The 21,333-nt window shown below is 48.0% G+C and overlaps 1 protein-coding gene and 1 pseudogene across 4 annotated transcripts in view; both read right to left on the bottom strand.

Moving 5' to 3' along the window:
* Positions 1 to 6,618: 6,618 nt before the first annotated feature.
* LOC129074722 (26S proteasome non-ATPase regulatory subunit 10-like) lies at positions 6,619 to 15,749 on the bottom strand (annotated as a pseudogene).
* Positions 15,750 to 16,549: 800 nt separating this feature from the next.
* TENT4A (terminal nucleotidyltransferase 4A) overlaps positions 16,550 to 21,333 on the bottom strand; it is a 45,864-nt gene continuing 41,080 nt past the window's right edge. The window contains exons 12-13 of one of the 4 annotated variants that reach the window (XM_054578344.1): positions 20,796 to 20,960; positions 16,550 to 19,249 (exon numbers count right to left, since the gene is read on the bottom strand). In XM_054578344.1, coding sequence (XP_054434319.1) covers positions 19,058 to 19,249; positions 20,796 to 20,960 — 357 coding nt within the window. In that variant the 3' untranslated portion in view covers positions 16,550 to 19,057. Of the gene's footprint in view, positions 19,253 to 20,795; positions 20,961 to 21,333 lie in introns of all 4 variants that reach the window. The other 3 variants (XM_054578343.1, XR_008529543.1, XR_008529542.1) reach the window with 3 other exon arrangements.

The raw sequence follows: 21,333 nt of genomic DNA on the forward strand, positions 1-21,333 counted from the left end.
GCTGCCAATGTGGGGGGAAGTGTTGGCAAAAGATCAAAAGTGCAAATAGCTTTTGTAAGCTCCCCATCCAAAAAATAATAATTAATTCACAATAATTAAAATCTTGGCGTGTGTGTGTGTGTGTGTGTGTGTTTAATCCTCCAAAACAATTTCATTGGCTCCAAAAATAGCTCTCCCTGGAATAAAAATTAATTAATAAATTCTTGCCTATACAGAGGCCCTGCATCTTATAAATATTTTATAAACATTTGCCAGTTTGTTTTTTTAAGTACTTTTTAATTACTATTTCTTTGTTTAGAAAGCCCTGAGCCACGAGTGTACCATGTCCTGGGACCACAGGACAGATGACATTTTTCCTCCAGTCACAGCTCGGTTTTTCTCATATGTAAGCTCAACTCCTCGGCACGAGGGCAGCTGTCCTGCAGCTGATGCTGCATCCGGGCAGAGCTGTAAGTGTCGAGCTCACAGCCAAGCTCGGCCATCTGGCCTGGCATGGCCACCACCCGCGGGTTTCTGCCTGAGACCACCCTCAATCGAGGGCACGCAACAGGCGAGCCTGGCGTGGGTTTGCGGTCGTGAGGGAAGGGCTGACTCCCAGCAGCCCTCCCTCTTCAAGCCATTGAATTCATTTATTCAGCAAATGCATTTTGAGCATCCGTGATGGGTCCCCGGGAAAGTGAAAGAGGAAGGTGGGTTTCCTCCACTTACCAGCCTCAGAGGGTGAGTGAGTGCGGCACAGGGCCTCACGGCAGTCGCACCGAGTTCCCAGTTCCCCTCTGTGTCCTGCTGTGACTGCCAGCTCCCTGCCCGCCCTTCCTTCCTCAGGGTGCCCCTCCCCAAGCAGCAGAGTTCTTGCGTGTCTTCCAGGACACCCCAGAGAAGCAGGCCTGCGGGTGAGCACACGCAGCCCTGTGGACCCTCAGACCTTGAGAGTCACAATTTGTTTCTCAGATCCCAGGAGATCCGGAAGGCCAAGCAGCATTTACAAAGTCCCCTTGGATATTTTTTCCTGGGGACCTGGAGGCCCTTCCACTAAAAACGCTCTCAGTGACCCTCCTAACACCCCACTGGGAAGACTCAACCTCTGTCACCAAGGAGCTGACAATCACGTAAGAAAAAAATAATGTGCATTTAAAGGGTAATTCTGTGTGTGTATTAATTAAATTAAAGTAGTAAAAGCAGCAGCTGGTATTATTGAGTACTAAGTGTACTCTGAGTTCTCTGGACATATGAATTAATTTACATGGAAGGACCTGTTTAATACTCAAAAACTCCACGTTGTTACCAAGACCTGGCCCATTCCACAGATGGGAAAGTTCACTTGCCCACATTATACCTAGTGAGAGCAGAAGCAGGGATTTGTACCAGGAAATCTGCATCCAGAGCCCGTTTTCATAACTAGAACATACCGCCCTCCTGAAGCTGCACCATGAGGCAGAGGGAGAAGACTGTCATGAGTACAGTAACAAATAGGGTGACCCATAAATGATGGCCATGTGCTTTAGGGGTGAAAAAGTGGGAGTAATCACTTGCAGCTGAGAGAGTCGGCAGATTAAAAGATGCACCATCCGTTGTACCAAGCCAAGTGCAATAGATAGAAGTGGAGAAATACTCTCCATCCAGTGGGGTAATATACAGAGGGATGGAGGCAGCAGTGGTGGCGCCCAGGGCACCCGCAGCTTCCCGCTCCTGCCGTCCAGAGCAGGGAGCGTGGCAGTCCGCCAGCGTGATGCTGGCCTCCTTCCCCTCTCTCGGGAGAACAGGTGCGCCCAGTGGCTGGTGGTGGAGGCAGTGAGACCTTTGGGACATATAATAAGACTCAGCTCCTCTCTTGCATCTGACAGGGTTACCGCATAGTTCCTGCATGAAATAAGATCAGGGAAACAAGAAACAATGAATAAATGAGCTCAGCAGCAATTCAGAAATTTCCCTGTAGGCAATTGGAGTCAAGGCCAGCCCACTTTTCCCAATGCAGCTGTAGACCCAGAGAAACTTTAGAAAATGTAGTTATTAGCTTTAACTATGGTTTTCTAAAATCATCTGTAAACACTCACGTTATTTTTTCAAAAAGCAATAGCAAGCCTGAGCAGGAACCACAGTTCAGAGTGCGTGCTGTGCAACACACATCCATGATGCATGTGAGTTCCAGCAATCTGATTTATCCTCTGCTTCCGCCCGGTCTTGCCTGTCGTTTTCGGCCCTATCACATCCACCTGCCAGGACAGGGAGATTGGGAATGAGCCACAGCAATGCCAGTTACTGCTGCCTAGTACAAACTCCATCTGTCCATTTTTTAGGTAGTTCAGCAGTGGCCAAGCATATCTTTAAAATCAGACAGCTTAATTAAATCTGAATGCAGTGATCATGATTCATTGTTCACATTGTATCAAAACCAAACAGATTTCTTGTGGGCCTGTTTCCTGTACAATATTCCTCCTGAGTGTCCAGACCAGTATTTCAAAGTTCTGATGAAATAAATCCAAGACTGTTGGCTAAAAATTAGAGATAAATATGTGAATCTTCGGAGCTGCTTTAAGATACTCCCAGACTAGAACCAACTCAAGTGTACACCCAGAGAAAGTATAAATCTATTCTAGGTATACTCAGATAATGGAATGTGAAAACAGTGTCTTAGGTCGGGCTGCTATAATGGAATAGCACAGACTGGGTGGCTTACACATTTATTTCTCACAGCTCTGGAGGCTTGAAGTTCAAAATCAAGGCTTCAGCAAATTCACGGTCTGGTGAAGACCCACTTCCTGGTTTGCAGACGGCTGACTTCTCCTTGTGTCCTGACAGGGAAGAGAACAAGGAGTGCTTGGGTCCCCCCATCCCCTTCTCAGGGCACTAATCCAATTCATGGGGCCTCCACCCTCATGGCCTAATCACCTTCCACAGGCCCCACCTCCTGATACCATCACATTGGAGATTTAGGATTCAACATACGAATATTGAGAGGGTATGAACATTCAGTCCATAGTACACAGTGATGAAAAAGAATGAACTGCTGATGTCTGTAACAACATGGATAAATTTCAAAGTCATGGTTAAGTGAAAGAAGCCATATAGAAAAGAAAAGGTCTTGTGTGATGCTACCTAAGTCAAGTTCAAGACCGGGCAAAGCCAATCTATAGTAAAGGTGGGGATAGATAGTACTCTTGGAGGACAGGAGTAGTAACTTAAAAGAAATGGAGCAGGTCCTCAAATAACATCGTTTTTTGTTCAATGTCATTTTGTTCTAACGCCGATGAGATGCCGTAGGAACTTAACTCTGGTTTCTGTCAATTAGCCTATGCTAAAATTGGTTTCGTTATCTGTTGTTTCGCTGCCGTTCCAAGGACCATCTACGATGTTGAGGACTTACTGTATGAGGAGGTATTCCAGGAGACCGCCAAAGCTCTGTGCCTTGCTCTGGCTAAGTAGTTAGTAGCAGGGGTGTGTTCAATGTGTGGAAATTCGTGGGGCTGCATGAAGATCAGGGAAACGAGAAACAATGAATAAATGAGCTCAGCACCAATTCAGAAATTTCCCTGTAGGCATATTGGTGGATGGAGGTATAATACAACCAAAATTATAATGCCATTTAGGGCAGCTTTTGTGGCCTCAAGCACTTTTAAGAATCCCACAGCACTCATAAAACACTGGGACTAGCCTATTGAGGAGATCATATAAACCCAGCTCCTTGGTTTATAGACTCAAGAAATGAAGGCTCCAAGGCTTCTGCAGAAGGACGAATGTTACCTGGGAAAGTAATGCCTTCAATCAGTGGCACTCGGTCCTGGCTGCACAGCAAAGATGCCAAGAGAGTTTTAAAATGCTGGCATCTGGCTGGACCCTGACTCAACTAAATTCGAATCTTTGGGATCCAGCAGCAATGGTTGATGAGTGTTTCAGGTGAGTGTAACGAGAGCCAGGGTGGGACTCTGACCACTTGGCTTTCTCATGGGGCTTACATCTTAACTGAAGTTCATTTGGATCCATCTGCCGGCTCCTTGCAAAGCTGTGAAGCAATGAGCCCAGGAGAGGTAAGTTTTGTTGGTGCAGAGGAGATGTGGGAAGAGGAACAGTCCATAGAGTAGAGCCCTGCCTCAAAGAGAGGCCAGGGGAGGCAGAGGGCCCCACCCGCGGCTCCCCACTCTTGCTGCAGCCATGGATAACAGCTGTCCTGGGGCAGGAAGAAAGCCCTTCTGTCCTCACGATTTCCTGTCACTGCCTTCAAGTCACATCCAGCGTGGTGCAGTTACATAACCCAAGGAGCTGTGTTCTTAAAGTTCATAGTCAAGATGGATCTGGCACAGCAGGAAATTCAGGATAAATTTAGTTAAGATCACAGCTCTCCCGGCAAAGGCACGGCTCTGACTGGTTGGTGCTGTGCATCCCGACACACAGATTCCCGGCCCAGAGATTCACACCCAAATATCCGACTGCAGCCAAATATGAGTTAGGCAGTGTCTGGGCCATTTCCACTGCTCCCAGAGAGCTAAGGGCTAGAGTTGCCACCATATACCATGTTTGGGTTTCTCTGCCTCTAGAGATCTCCAGGGCTAGGGCAGCTCCCTGGGAGGAGCCCGCAGGCCGGACCAGGGGCTTCTCTCAGCAGCCTCAGCATTCTCACCTGGATGGTGCTGGGGACTCTGCTATGATACCCCCGCAGAGTCTGGCCTCTGGGCTGGGCTGGAGACCCCTTGGGACCCACCCCTAACTGCCCCCTGCAGAGCCTGCCCGCCTCTATGGTCCTGAGAACACCCCTTCTGGTCCAGGGAATCCAGGTCTGGCAGGTGGCCCAACGTCCTCACAAGGTTCATCTGTGGAAACAGGAGGGAGCAGGACCTGGAGGAGCTGCCCAGCGCCCTTCTGCTCACCCTCGCCCCCTGGGAGCCCGGCATTGGGTAGGAGGATGGGGGGCACGTCTCTGCCTGACTGCTGAAACCCATGTTTTCTCCCCCTCTCTCTTTCTTTCTCTCTCTCTCTCCCTCTCATTTTTTTAGTGTTTCTCAGGAGATAACACCAGACCTCCTCACAACACTCAAGAGATGACCAGACCAGCCAGATCAAGATGAGCCCAGAGGCTTGAGCAGGCCCAATTAGCAGTCATGTGTCTCAAAACTGACCTAGAGAGCAGAGCAGAACTGAGATTTGTAAAACTAAAGTAAGAGGTGATGCTGTTTCCCATCCGGAGCCCATTAAGAAGGCAGAGGCCCGTCAATGAGGAAGATCCAGTGCCCAGCCCAATATGGACACATATAGGACTGACTCATCAAACTCTGCCACATAGGAATTCCTTAGTTAACTCCTGCCACCCTTCAAAGTCCTCACCTTAGGTGGCTTACTTCGTACAAAACTATCCAGTCAGATCCCCTGAATTAGAATTAGTAATTATGTGTAGCCCCTCCCCACATTATTCTTTAAATTTGCTTCAAGTCTGTATTGGAGAGACTAATTAGAGCTTCCTCTCTGGTCTCCTTACCTGGATGCTTCATGAATAGAAACCACTTTTTCTCTGAAGAAAAAAAAAAAACCAAACCTGTTGCCTCAACATCTGGCTTCTCTGTATGTGTTGGACAAAGGACCTGCCAACTTTGGTTGGAAACCCAGCCAACTCGCCACAGAACTGTCTTCTGACAGCATCGGGAAAGGATGGCGTGGGCGGGTCTGCCCATCCTGCCCCCTGTCAGTGTAAGAAACCTCCAGACCTGTAGAGAATTTTTATGAGTTTATTTGAACCAAATGGACAATTGCTGGGAAGCAAAATCTCAATGGATTGAGAAAACACTTCAGAAAATCGCAGTTTTACCACCTTTTGTTATTCTCTCAGCATTTTAATTTTTTAGTTTCTGAAATACAAATCAAAGTACATTTTTGTAACAGCCTGTTAACCAGATTTACATTCTTTTTTATTTCGAATGACTTAACATAGGTACTTCAAAACTTCTTTTCTAAAAACACTTTTTATGGAGGGAAATAGCTCATTTAGAAGATACCTGGGCACACAGGCTATAATTTTTCATTATCTTCGTGCCTATGAATGCCAAGCCTGGAACAGCAGGCCCTCCAATTGAAAATTTAGTCTTCTAAAATAGATAAGTATTCCTCCTATAACAAAAATAAATTAAACATACCGTTGGAAAAAAAAAAAAAAACCAAGAAATTTTTGGTATAGGCCTCTGAGTGAGCTTGAGAAATGAGTTAGGATGTGTTTCAATTGTACATAAGCAACATTCTAGAATCCACCTAAAAACATTTGGCAGAACAATTGGCCTGAGGCTATTATGGTTGTTCTGCCTCAGAGGAGGACACAGGGTACAGGGGAAAGTGCTACAGTCTCACAATAGCTCACTTACTCAATCACAACAGAATCACTTACTCAAAATTAACCAGAATTCTATATAGAATATACAACAGTAGTAGAACAATCTCAACAATTATTCAATGCCTGGAAAACAAATTGTAAGCTTAGAATAAATACCTCAACGGGAACAATATTCAAAATGTTTACAAGACTTTGAAGGTGAAAAAACCTTCATCATTAATAACTGATGTCTTATGCACAAGAATATTTGTTTCCAGGACACTGGGGACAACCACAAAACATACCAAGAAAGAATAAATCCAAGCTGCTTAACCTCCCACCATTCCTTTGAGTGCTTAACCCCGGCCACCTTTGGCCACTTGCAGGGGTGTCTTTTCTTCTTTATTCTCAATGTAAATATAACCGAGTAAATAGGGGCCTGTCCATGCATCATCTCGATGCATGATCCAACAGTTAGTGGTGAAAGAAACAGGTTTTAACTTACAGGTTTCCAACCTCAGGAGGGATGGGCGCCTCCGGCTCAAGGCTCTGTTCTCCCACAAGACCCAGCACGTTCCCTGCTCCCCACCATGCCATCAGCTAAAAGCATGCCCAGAAGCTCCCCATATCCTTATCTGTTCCTAAGCAGGCTGCACAAATGGATCTCCGTCCCCTCTGGACTATGTACTTGTGGGTTTCAGAGTTGCCATCCTCTCTCAGCAGCTCTCTCCTTCAGGTTCTGGGGTATATTGCCCTCAGCTTCCATGTAATAGTCCACAAAATCTTGTGCTGTGTTACATGGATCATGGTAGAGTCCAGGGAGGCACACGTCCCAAGAGGGTGGCTCCTCTGTACGTCTTTCAGAGAAGCAGAAGTCTACATTCCTGGCCACAGTTCAGTTCCAAAGCATCTCCTGCACACCCATGCCTCGTTAGGCGGGTTCCCACGCAGTTTCACCAACTTTGCTGGATCAGCTTTGCACAGCTCCACCAGTTCTCCCCTTGCACCTTTTCCTCAGCCTGCACGGCTGCCTGCCTTCACAACCCCAGGCCGCATGGTGGAATCCTGACTCCCAGCTGGCATGGCTTCTACCGCACACACCAGCCCTCATGGCAGACCGCTTCACCACAAACAGCATAGCTGCTTGCCGTTTCCTCCCTCCGACCTCACGGCCAAATCCCCCTACTTCATGCGTCCTTCCTCACGGCGGCCCTCCTCGTGTCTGCCTGCTTCTCTCTCAGCCCACCCTCATTTTAAATGCTGACCCGGAGCTTCCTACATGACCTCATATCTGGCTCCTCCTACAATGGTCTACTTTTGCCAGTTCCTCTGTACCTTTATCTTCTCCTGGCTGCCATTTTTAGTCAGGGAAAGGGTCTCCCGTGACAGACGGACATCCATGGTGCGCCACCTCCTCTGACTTTGCCACAAGTCACTGAGTCATTGAATGCTCTGAAAGTCATGTAGACTCTTGCTAGGGGAGGTGGAGTCGGGGATGGGGGGCGGCAGCACAGTTATCAACTAGCTATCAACTTGTCGGTTATGCAAAGTATCTTAAACGCAGTATCATCCCCTTCCCCCACTGCCCACTTCCCCATGGGCTGTGGGGAATTTCTCCTATATTCTGCACCCCATTTCAATCATACTTGCTCCCTGGGACACCAGCAGTTTCCCTTCTTCCACTCTGTCCCCATTGCAGGGTAAGTGTACAGGAGTGTTACCCTCAGAGCCTTCGATGTTTGTGGATGCCTTGTACTATAGAAGGATATGCATCATCTTCAAGTTACGCTCGATTGCTGCCTGGTGCATTGCTGTGGCTTCAATGGTCCTTAGCATCTGGATGAGCCCCGCCTTCCAGTAACATGATCGTGATCTCATGCCTGTTTTGGAAGCTGCATAATGTAAGAGAGTAGAGCTATTTAGATTGACAGCATTCGCCTGAGCACCTCTTCCCAGAAGGGCTTTTGCAATCTCATCCTGGCCAGGAGAAGCAACAATATGAAGAGGAGACCAACCAGAATCGTCTTTATCATTCATTGGCACTCCAAGCTGCAGCAAGAATTCAACAGTTTCTCTATGTCCAGTTGAGCATGCCCAACGCAACGCAGTGCTCCTGTCCTGGTCAGTTCTAGCAGCCAGGGATTTTTCGGCCAGGAACTCCTCCTTCACCTCCTCCAGCTTTCTGCCGTAGGCCCTATTGCAGACCACTGGGTTAGACACAAACCCTTCTATTTCGATTTTCCAGGGTCTCCAGGCACCAGAGCCCTTACCCACTTATTTCATACATCAGAATCAAAGGGGGAGACATAAGGGAACGTTACATGAAATCCACTGGTAATAAATGAGGGAGGTGGGAGAAAGCGAAACAGGGAAATCTCCAGCATTGGGTAAAAAATAAAATGGAGAGAGACATCCTTCTTTTACATTGGTGAGTTCAGGACAGTTGACACTTGCAGCACATAGAGACAGTGTGCAGGGGACAGGGTAACAATGAGGGGCTCTTGGGCCTCTGCTCTGGTGGGAGGTTGTGCCCTGAGGGGTCTGGAAAAAGGAGATGACTCTGCTATTCCAAAGGTTGTTATCCTAGATGCAAAAAGACAACAGGCTCAGTTAAGGTAAAGACGGACTCTTGTCAAGGAAGATACTGACCTAGAACGTAACTACCTACCGTGACTCACCTTTAGGTAGGAAGTTTTCATTTCAGACCATCCGAGGCGGTTACTTTCGGTCCCTGAGTTTGTAAGGCCTACCATGCAGGCCTCCCCTGAGCTTGTCAGGTTTAGCATGTGGCCCCTTTTTCGTCCACACCCAGCAAACCCCACCCTATGTGGGGGCGTAATTAAAAATCAGGGCTTATTGACTGCAACATAAACAGAAGATATAAACTCTAATTGGTGAAATTACAAGTCGTCATCTTCTCAAGGATCTTCTTCAAAACCTCCCCCTCACCATTTCCCTGGCCCTCCCCCGTTGCATCTCTCACGGCCCCCTCTCCCGTCTCCAACAAAGCTCCTTCCGCAAGTAGAGGATCTGCCCCTCACACACACCCCTCTCCTCTCAGTCACCCCAGAGACCACTCTACTTGGCTGGATGGGGTTGAGTATGATTGATAAAAAACTACTATTCCCATAACACTCGATCTAAGAAAATCGATCCGTTAAAAATCACACAGCTACCTGACGAGGTGGTCCTAAATGACAAGACATGCAAAATGCTGGCATTCAGTTCTAGTTTATTATAAATGGGAGGGGAAATTTTTCATTAAATTCTAAATGAAATTATTTTCCATGTCTTTTTAAAAGTAAGCATTTACTACTTAAACTTTAAGATGCTTAATATGTTCATTTCTTCAAGCCAATTGACATGCTAAAATACAGAGTCACACAAAGTTGGGTTGCAATTATTGGCTTTGTAAAATGATTCATATTATAATTACTCTCCATAGGGTTCGTGACTCATTATGGCAATTAATAATATAGATTTTATTTATATGCACACTGAGGCAACATATACATAAAATAATGGATAATGCCATATTAAAATTTCTTACGTCTATGTAGCAACATCTTTATTCAAAAAGATCAATAAACCAGGGACATGATTTTACTTGGATCTATATTAAAATAATTGGGGGGAAAAAGACTTTCCACTAACAAACTTTGCATATGTGTACAAAACTGCCAGGGCATCTTTTACTCCAGAAAACACCTATTATCTTCCAGAACACGGGGCCCGCCTACCACTTCCCCATCCGTGCGCCCCTCTCCCCACCCCGCTCCGGGCTGTGTTTCTCTGTAGCGTGTGGGATTACACAACTCACTAACCACCTGCCAACTTTCCAGTCCAGTGGCCCCTTCGCACTCCTTAGCTAGGTCACCTTCCTTGCCACATTTGTCGCTCCTAGTGAAACTCTCCTCTCCAGGATGTGGGACTCTCATATCTTTTCCCTCTAGGCCTCCCCCTCCCACATAAGAACAGCTCATCACATCACATGCCCCAGAGCCCAGCTCTGGTCTTTTTCTTTCTCTCTGAACTTGAGTTATCCCTCATGCTCACAGCTTCCAAGTTTACCAATACCCTCCTCCATCAAGACCACCCTCCTGACCGCCACCCCTCTCCCAGCTACCTCACACTCACTTGGCCAAACTACCTCATGTCCCCAGAAACTTGGAAACTGGTTCTTCTTAGAGCCCCCTTACTAAACCACACTGACTCTATCAACTCAATGGGTCTGCCACATGCATGTGCCCTCGCGGGTGCACACACACATCCTCACACTCACGTGATAAAAACTGCCCAAAAGCCAGGTTGTCACACTGTTTGCCTCTATAAAGGACCAAATCGTAAATACCTTAAGCTTTGCAAACCATGCAGTATCTGTCTTGACTCAACCACTGAAGCTCAAAAATGGCCCTAGCCTAGATGATATTTGAATAAATAAATGTGGAAACATTCCAATGGAACATCACAGAACTTATAAAACCAGGCAGCAGGCTACAGTTGACCAATGGGCCATCATTCACAGAGCCATGACCAAAAACAGACGATGAGATCACAGTGGTTATCTACACCCACTGGGATTCTAACGGTTCTGATACTTCCTATATTGCTCCATAATTTCCAAGTGTGCTAATATGGGCGTGCACATCATATTTGTAATCAGAAAACGGAATGTCAGTCATTAGCGCCTGATGCCTTGATCAGTTTATTGAGGTTTACTCCCCAGTTGAGAAAAATCCCTTGTGGAACCACCTACTGTTTACAAGGAGCCTGGAATCAAATGGTTATTACTGGCTTGTTTGAGGCTGCCACCGAAAGATTCTCATTTATTTTACTTCTTGTACTTAATCTGTGCAGGCTTTTGGGGGCACACTCACACAAACAGTGATTTTCTCGAGGGTATGGATGGAATTCTCTTTTCCAGTACATTTTCCTCAAATGACTTCCTCATCTCATTGGCAGTGTAGAAGTCAAAGAAAATATTTTTATTTCTTGCACTAAGAACTCGATAGGAATGAAAAAACAAGGCAAACTGCAGGATGTTTTCTCCTCTCTCTGTCTGCTCCAGTGCACAGTCCTGATCAAAACGTTGGTTTATTTAATGTCCCCACGACCCCAGGAGAGGGGCCCTGGTATGATTAGCAGTTGTGGGCGAGCACAGGAGGTGGCAGACGGGCAGGAACTCCCGAGGCCCCCACTGGCAGGGCCCCGCTCCCTGTGACCTTCTGAAATGCCCTGTTCCTTCAGCACAGCCCCTTTGGCAGAGGAGGGATGCGGCCCGCCCGGGCTGGCAGGCCGTCAGCTCGAAGCCTGAGCCAGTCGGTTGCCCGGATGAACAAGGCCATCTCACAGCAGCTGTGCTAGTGTCCCAGGGTCACCCTAACAGAGCAGCACAAACACACCAAGCGCTCAGAGCAGGACCTGGCACACAGTGAGTCAGCATAACGGCTCGCCTGGTCCTAACAGCTGCCTGGAGGAGGTCAAGTCAGCATTGCCCAGCCCGCATTGTCCTTCGGGGACCAAGAACAAGGCTACGCTTTCAGCTGCCGACCTCTTCCCAGAGGTCTGAGCCCCCAAAATACGGAGTATCTTCTTTCAGCTGCCAAGACAAGCTAAACTCCTCTAAATTCTCCCAAGCCATGCCTCTCATCTCCTCAGATCCTAACAGTCAAGAGCCCTCATTTCTTCAATTATGTCAGAAGGGAAAGGTTATGTCAGGATGGAAAGGGTAAGTTGGAAGGATTAAAAGTGTTTCTGTCATTTTCTAGGTCTACTGTGCTTCACTGGGTACACTGCCAAACAGAAATTTAACTGAAAATTGTTTCAGGGGAAAAATGCAATTATAAGATAAAATCAAGAGGCCCCATCACAAGCCCCGCCGGGGGTTGTCTGACAGGTTCTCCGTTGAGTCTAATCACCTGTTTTCTTGTATGTGTGCATGTAAATAAAGATACATGTGCTGCTGTGCAGCTCCCAGAAGCAGAGACCTGTCCGGGGAGTCGGTGCAAACCAGCTGGACAGGGAGCCGCAGGGGGGCGAGAGGGTTAGAGAAGCGAGCAAAGGTCAGGAATCCTGCATCCCAAAGGCCTTGGGCCAGAGGGAAAGGTCCCGGTGAGTGACCTTTGCAGAGCAGCTGCCATTTACAAAGCACTTTTGCACAGAGGCTGACATGGGGGTGAGGGCCTGAGAGCGATGGTCACTTGCCTCGCTCACAATGAGGAAGAGAGATGGAACAGGGCACCGTCCCAACCCACAAGCAGGACCTTGAAGGACCTGTCCCCTTCCCACCCCGAGTCCTCCCTTCAAAGAAGGGGATGCTGGGGGCAGGTCCTGCAGGTCCCTGGGACACAACCCCCTCTCCTCATCAAGCTCAGGTTCCCTCCCAGCGTGTGGGAGCCCTGATGACAGGGTCTGGCCTGTGGTCCTGCGGGGAGAGCGGATGTTTGACTTCAGCAACCCCTGGGGCAACAGGAGGGGCCCAGAGCCCCACCTCACAGCCTCACCCTCGGTGTCACTGTTGGGACTTTACAGATGTTTTTTTCTCAGTAGAAGGAAAAAATGCGACCTCATTTTCCTGTTATTTTTTAAACCCAAGCACAAGGTTTTTCAAATACCAACAATTCAGACTACCTCAGGGCGCCAGCCTCACGGGGAAGGGACCCCCCTGCCCCTCGGTGCGTTGCAGGCCTTTGAGCCCTGCCGAAGGGAGGAACCCACAGGCACAGGAGGTTCGCAGGGCAAGAGAATCTGTTTGTGAGGCGAGAGCGCCCCCTGTCTTCTCTCGGAGAGACTCCAAGCAGCCAGCACTTGCCAGAAGGGCCTGCAAAGGAAAGCAGGACAGGGAGGGAGAAAGCCCTCAGCTCCCCCCACGGCCCTCAGGGCGCAGAGATCTCCAGAGCAGTCAGCGGCAGGGAAGGATGGTGGCTTGGTGCACCTGCCAGGGGAACAGACTCATCAGTAGATACACCCATCCAGGAACTTGACATGAAATAGAATGAAATGAAATCAAGCAACAAAATGAACCAAAGCAAAACAAGGGAGCAAAATGTTGGCAATTGTCAGGCTTCCTTGTGGCTCCAGCTTCTCTTCCTCCTATGCTTATTAACTAGTAGGAAGTCTGTCAAAAAAAAAAAAAAAAAAAAAAAAGGCAGCAAACAAAACCCTCCAGTGTGGGGGACACTCAAATGGGCTTCATTTCCGCTAAAAGAACACTTTTAGAAATTTTTTAGTCCATATCTAGATTCCAATATTCCTAAAACATGAACCTGGAGTCTTGACTACATTTCCTGCCGCTTTTCTCCATGTAGTTTATTTCTTTTAATTCACTGAAGCTTTGTGGTTTATTTGCTTCGGGCTTTATCTGGCGTGGGGTAACAGCAGCAAGGGAAACAGGGTGCCTCCCACAGACCTGCGGCCAGCGACCTCTGGGTGCCCAGCAGGGCGCTGAGCTGGTGAGCCACCCATCCACACGTGCACACATGCACACACACCTCAGAAAACTCAGTCCATTCAATAAAGCAGACAAGTATGAAAAGTAACAACACAGAAGAAATATTACTTTACCATGATACATTGTTGAAAAAAAGTAGATTTAGCCACTGAAGATTCTGTGCCCAACACCAAAAGAGAAAAACCACCACCTAGACCCCTCCAGATGACTCTAAGGGAGGAGGGACCCCACAGACATGGACTTTGAAAGGACAGGCAAAAGAGGGGCTACCCTCTATCCCTGCCAACGGTCACCCCAGAGGGGACACGGGTCACACGGGTGGAGACCAGGGGTGTCAGGACCTCCCATATTTAGGCAGACACCCTCCCCTGCACCAGACCTACCCCTGGGCTTCCCAAACTTCACAATGAGCTGGAAATTCAGGGCATGGAGAGAGGAGGAGACTAGCCAAAAGCCTGTCCCAGCTACCGTTTGTTCTGCGCCCAGGACAGGGTGCAGCAACGTTTGGACCTCACCACACATCACCGCCAGCCAGCGAGAGGCTTCTCATCACAGGGCCAGGCACTGTGGACCCCACCCATCAGAGTGTCTCTTGAAAAGCAGCAGAGGATGCTGGTCCGGCTGGAGACTTTGCAGGAAGGAGGCCGGCTCTGCCCCATCTCTAGTGTCTCTCATCTGAGGCAACCCGCCCCCGTCCCTCTCATCAGCATTTGGTGGTTATTTCATGAACTAAAACAGAATAGGCACCACATGTAAGAGTAGCAGTTAGACGCACATGAAGGCAAAGTAGAACGTGCCGCTTTTGGTGAGTTATCAGAGAAATATGAAACATGGTGCTTCAAAGCCATGGCTCAGACCTGGCCATCCAGGAACTTAAGTTCCCAGGTGCAGGTCTGTCCACACGAGTGAATTCACAGTTCTGGAGGTGGGGCCCCAGCAGCCATACCTCCTTGGAGACACGTGCACAGGTGTTAAAATTACTTTGTGAAGAACCATAGCACAGTGTGGACTCCCAATGGCCACCCGCAGAAAGGAATCAGCACAAGTGGTGTGATGGTGAGGGGCTGTCCTGGGGCCGTGAGGTCCAAGGGTCATTAGTCCCGAGGCCACAGGAGGGATGCTCCCTGGGAGGGAGGGCCTGGAGAGGCCCGTGTGTAGGAGCTGCTGTCCGGAGCATGTGGTCAGGTGGGCCCAGGAACCCCAGCATGGCCACCCAGCGACGCAGGCACTGACCGGAAGCACCTATAACCCTTGGTCACATGGCTCGTGTCTGTCTAATCCAGCTCCAGTGTGGCCTTTTATTTTGTATACCTCCAGGGTTTTTTTTGTTTGTTTCACTTCTCAATTCACTTTATTGTATTTTACATGACTGCTGGTGCATGACCAACGGGATATTAAAAAATAAACAAGTCCTTAGGTGCAGACCCCCTGAGAGGCAAGCATTCAGAGGCCAGGGGAAACCAAGGCTTTCTCCTCAGAAGGCACATGTGGCCCACCTGCAGGAGGAACAGCTGGTCCCCACGACCCGGCTGCAGCTGTCCAGGGGTTGAAGACGTCCGGGGGTCTGCACCATCCCCCACTCTGGCCAGTGCTACCCTGAGGTGAGGACGGAAGGCTGGCTGGGTGGCAGCATGGTGTCTTGGAGAGAGGCGAGGATGGGCGGCTGGGACCAGCCCAGGGCCATGTGGAGGAAGGACGCTCTGGCCTCATTCATGAGGTGGAGGTCGAAGATTTAGGGCTGACGGAGGCAGCAGCGTGGAGGCACTTCCTTTCTAACAGGGGACAAGGCCAAAGGCCAAGACGGAGTGAGGGGAACGGGGTGGGGGAGTTGGAACCAAGCGGCAGTTAAAAGCTGTCACTGGAAAAGAGCGAGGAGCGCCTGAGTGCAGAGGGCACGGGTTGATGTGTCCCATTTCCACGGCAACACTTAATGAATAACCTTGACCCAGTTACTTAACCTCCCTGTGCCTCCATTTACTCACCTGGCAGTGGGGACCATACCTGGGCCATGGGGCCGGGCACCTACTAAGCACTTATCAACATCAGCCTCATTTCAGTGGTGCCACCTCCAGCGTCTTGGCTGAAGCCCCCAGTATTCCGTACCTGGCCCACAGGGCTGAGGGGACTGGCAGGGGCGAGAACCCAGAGTCAGGGCCTTGCCAGGGGAATCACGTGAGATAGGACGCGTGAGGCATTTTACCATGAGTGGCTGCATGTGAAGCAGGGGCCATGTGGCTGGATGAGGAGGCAGCAGGGGACAAGGAAGACAGGAAAGGAGGTCCAACCACCCTGAGTGGGGAAAGTGAGAAAGCAGCTAAAATGACCAGATGCTGAGGTTAGCGCGTGTTTAAAACAATCACAACACACTCCTCAGGACCCATCTCGATGAGGGCCAGCTTCTTATAAACGCCAACCACGAAAACCCAGTCCAACAGGAAATCGCCCCATTTCCTGAGCCAAGTAGTAGCATCATAACCGTTTAAACCCGTCAGCACAGGTCACCCTTTGCGTCCAGCCTCTGTGCCTTCTCAGGAGCACTGAGATGTCCGGCACCTTCATGGGAATGCAGTGCTGTAGCGGGGCGGGGGGGCCTCACTGGTCTCCAGCAGCACCTGCTCAGAGAACCCTCGGAAACCTTTTGAGGAAGGACTGGCTGAACATATGGTTGTACCCACAACACCCGCCCTCACAATGCTGTTGATTGTTCTGAAACACACACTCTAAGGGGCCATTTGACCTGAGACATGTTCTGTCACTCAGTCACTGGTTTGTAAGAATTTTTATGAATTTCCTTTTAAGGTCTACACAGAAGTTACATTTCAAGATACATTATCATCATTTGACAGCTTAAAATGTGTCTTTTTAAAGCGGTATCAATATAAATGTTGACCTAATAGCGATATAGAAACATGTTTCATTGGGAAGTGTAAGTACCTACTATCCTAGTATCAGTTTGTCAAAAATCGCAGACATAGTATCATTTAAGTGGTTTTACTGAATCCTCATCAGCAGAGCAAGAGAGCCAAGACTATGTTTCAATTCCTATTCTCTCATACATAACCCTAAACTTCAAGCAGGTTCTCAATTTACTGAAGCAAGGCATGAAATAATTTTTCATTGCCCTAATTTAGAAAATTTGAGAATGTTAAACTACAGAAGCCACCCTTCCCCTTGAAAGGAAAGCTCACACTCAAACACTACCTGGTTTCCAAAGTTTATTAAAAATCAAAGAATAGAAAAACTTTACATAAAAATATGTCAATTTTAGCTTCCACATTGTTGTCCACACACAAAAAAAATCGAAACATGATCTCTTTTTGTTAAATCTGTAGCGCGTGACCACAGTGGTAGCCAGGCCAATTCATTCGGTTCACCATGACGAGGGTGGAGCGTGGCGCCTGTGATTCGAGCTTTAAAATGGGCACCCACGGGACACTCGCCGCTGTCCCCGCAGTGGTGTCCTTAATGTAGTGTAACAGTCAATATTGCTAATGCGTAGAGATTAGTACAGGCCTACATATCAGTTTTTATAAATATTTCTTTATCAATAGGTTCACAATTTAAATATCTTTAAATATTTTTGATAGCTTTCGGTCATTAAGAACTGCAGACAAAATGTGCTACTCTATTCTGGAATGCCTCCTAGAGAACCTGCAGTCGCAGCTGGCAGCTCTCAATGATAATGTGGGCCAGTCCGCTTAAAAAAAATTATAATAAAAAATAAAAAATAAACAAACCATAGATATTTTAAAGCGTGTCCTTGCTGGGTGTCCATCACATTCAGGTGCCCCTCTGCATCATCAATCAGGTGTCATGGTAATAAGTTCCTGGTCTCAGCATTCTCCACTAGTGGACTTCAAAGGCCGACCACCTCCCTGTAGTGTTCACTGGGGCCAATACCCCCATGTTAGAACGGGAAGTCAGACGACCTATGAGATGCAGCTAACTCCCAGGACAACTGTGGTGCTTCAAAAACTCAGGGTTAGGCTGGATGGATATATTTTTGTTTGAAAAAAGGTAATAAAGACAGTGGTTGTCATGGCAGAATACACTTGCATAGTATACCTATATGCTTCTCAAGTTGGGCGCCAGCCGTTCCCTGGCCCCAACACTGGGCTGTGCTCTCCTGCAATACATTAGGAATATTCCCCACGGCGCACTGAGCACCTCAAGTACTTCTCATATATTTGCTCTTAACAGAACGAATGCATACTGCTACACAGATTCCTCAATGGAATCAACATAATTCCTTTCTCCACATTCCTAAAACTGGGCACCATTGTCCGTAATGATATTCACCAGACCCATCATTACAGGCTATGTTACTAAAACTGACTGAAGCATGTAGAAGTTCACATTTTTTTAAAGATTTTGTAATGTGACAACCTCTCCTCCCCTTAGAAAGTTATACTTCTGGCACTTTAAATGCTGGATTTGTTGTCTAGTTTAAAAGAACCAAAAATCAAAACATTAAAACTCCATGGTCAGAGCGAGGCAACAGACAGGCCATACGGCAAAAGCCGGCAGGCAGCTGGTCAGAAGAGTTGGGGGCCAAACCCCTTCAGAGAACTGTTGGGGGGCAACCTGGCTCCTTCATCACGAACTGAGAGGCCTCCCATCTGACCCAAAGAATAAACATAAAAATAAACTCAAGCCCCTCGCTCATGGTGTTTGCAACGGTGCTCATCAGACAACCGGCCGACTTGATGAACCCAACTTAGAAAATGCAACTTGGGAAAGGATCTAAGGTTGTTTAAAAAAATTCCCTCCTCCCTTAAATATAACTTACGTGAAAATATGAAATTAAATAAAAAATATCTGAGTTATTGCACAAATCATAAGTTTTCAATATTTACATAGAAAAAACAGTTCTGAAATTTGAAACAAAACATGAGGGCAGTAAAACAATGGCGACCTCCCATCCTGTCCACCAAGGAAGAACCGAGTAAGGGGTTGATCTCTGGCTCTGACAAACATAAAATGGAAACACCCAACCTCAAAGGAACAGACACGGCTACTGAGAAACAAACGCCAAAGCCGACTTCACCCCCTGCAGCTCCAGGTCCAGACCTGCTCCTGGAAGGATCCTGGGAAGGCAGAAAACAGCGTCCACGTTGAATAAGGCTTCACAGATGAGCACAAGGAGCTGTTCTTTAAGATGGACGTGACCACCACACAAGGAACATGCAGAGTGATCAGCGGCGGGCGTTCGAGGGGCCCGGCTGATGTGCTAGATGCTGGTCTCAGTTCCCGCCGGGTGCCGAGGCCACCCGGGTCAGTCCTGGAAAGGGGGAGGCAGGAGGCGCCGCCAGGAGCTATTATCTGCTGAGACTGACGGGCAGGCTGTCCCTCGTGTGAGTGTGTTTTTTCCTCCTCCAGCCGGTACGGTTATACTGGTGGTGTCCCCGGTTGCCCACGGGGGGCCGCACACCTCCACTGCCCACGGAGCTGTAGCTGCCACCTTGGCTGTGGTTGTGAGAGCCTTTCATGGCCAGCTTCATGCCACTGTGCTGCTGAAGACAGAGAGAGAGACAGCAATGATGGAGGGGGCTTGGGGGCAGTGGACAGCACTGCCATGGGAGACTGCCCACCCCAGCTCCAGCGAGCTCAGTCCCGGGGCAGTGAGCCTAAGTGACCGTGACCTGCGACCACCCCCTCCTGGAGAAAAGGCAGGAACTGGGGACAGTGAGAATGTCAAATGCTGTACACACGACTGAAACGCATCTTATCACGGCTGCATGTGTTAAGTGTGCACGTGACATTAAAGGCTCTATCTGACAGAAATCCAAATCTTAGATTTTATAATAACTACTATATTTGAGACAAAAAATACTATTCCCACTCAGTGACCCATTCAAGAACCGTGGGACTGTATCAAACTTCACACATTCATCTCCAAATATATCTAGAATCTCACTTCTACCTGGTTCTATCGACCCACAGAAACAAGAAAGTCTCTCTCATCTTCTTGCCCCTAGCTCAGCCATAACATTCTGGAAACACACGTGTGACTCCCACATCTCAGTGCGGTGCCATCTTCACATGCAGTAGCATGTGGTCAGGTTGCTCCTACACTGCAAAGCCCCATGCAAAGCAGACCAGGAGAAAACAGCCAGTTTCAGGAAGATTTCAGAACAAAACAAGCAACAGAAGGGAGTTGAGAAGGAAAACCAAAATGCAATTAACGAAGGCTGCTTTTCCTTTTTGTAAAGTTACAGCTTCACGCTATTTCTAATAGGTCAGCATGACAAGCCTGGTAATGCAATAAAATTTGCTAGTAAATTATGGCTAGATAAGCAACAAAGGAACTCACTGAAGTGATGGGGACAGACAGTGTAAGCATAGCAAAGAGACCCCATCAGGGCCCAGGGGAACACTGGTCTCAGACACTGAACCTTGTTCCTAGTAGAAGATGCCAGTCACAGCTCCTTTAAACACCCGCGTGCTTCAAGGGCACAGGAACTTCCTAACGGCCTATATTCTTACTATGCAACAATTTCTACCGTGTATGATCTGGATTTAGATTAGCCACAGGAAAATGGAAAAACCCATTTGCAGGGACCCCTAGGACCCAGAAAGCAAATGAACTTTGGGCCCTGCAAGCCCGCCTCGCCCTCTGCCAGGGCGCCTGGGCAGAGCTGGGGAGGGACTGACACTGTGGGAATGAAAACACCGCAGCGGCCGCATCGGAGCTTTTCTTGATTCTACTGTTTGCTTCTTGAAAATGAAAGTGTTTAGCACATGAATTAATAGATAAATGGAAAAACAAAATCATCTTCACTTCTAATCTTATTTCAAACTTCAGTTTTATGTTAACAAGTTCAATAGAGAAATTAAGGGAAATATATAATGAGAGGAATGAAACTATATTAAATTTTAAAATAATTTCTTAACCACTTCTAAAGTGTTGTTACAAGGGAAAGCATGAAACTGAATGATCAGAAAACAAACTCCTTTTAAAAAGTCTGTGGAAGGCGCTTTGGGGAAGGAAGCACTCCCTGCATGCAGCTGCTTCGGGAGGTGCCAGGGCCTGAGTGGGGAGGGGGGGGGACCTACCTTATGATAGAGGTGCGGGCTGGAGAGTGGGTTGGGAGACGCGGACGGAATGGCCGGGGAGGACATGTGGTGCACAGCCTTCAGTGCTGGAGTTCCTTCAACACCAACTTGTCTGCAAGGAACAGGGGCCACGCCCAGGGTCGGCGGAGGTATAGTAAACCTGGTCTAGGAAGAGAACCACCAGAGACATCCATAAGGTACAGATCCAACACAGGGCGACCATCCCAGTTCCACAGCCGAGCACCAAGAAGGTGCTGCCACCTTCTTGAAGAAGGCTGCCATTTGCAAAAATGCTCATGAACCCGGTTTGTGTTTGACTACAGCCTCATAAGATTTTGTTCTGAATCAGAAACATTTTATGTTCTGAAAAAGCAATCACAATAGGGAACCCAAGTCAGAAAGTCTCGATACTCATTAAGACCAAACAAGAATATAAAAAAACAAAAAACAAACAAAAAAACCCTGAAGTCATCAGAGTAACTGTCCCTCAAATATCTCGAGAGAGCCCACAGCAGTGACAGTCTGCGGGTGGGCGCCG

The sequence above is a fragment of the Pteronotus mesoamericanus genome, unplaced genomic scaffold (genome assembly GCF_021234165.1).
Source record: "Pteronotus mesoamericanus isolate MK-2021 breed Mesoamerican mustached bat unplaced genomic scaffold, CSHL_Meso_final contig_50, whole genome shotgun sequence".
Classification (NCBI taxonomy): domain Eukaryota; kingdom Metazoa; phylum Chordata; class Mammalia; order Chiroptera; family Mormoopidae; genus Pteronotus; species Pteronotus mesoamericanus.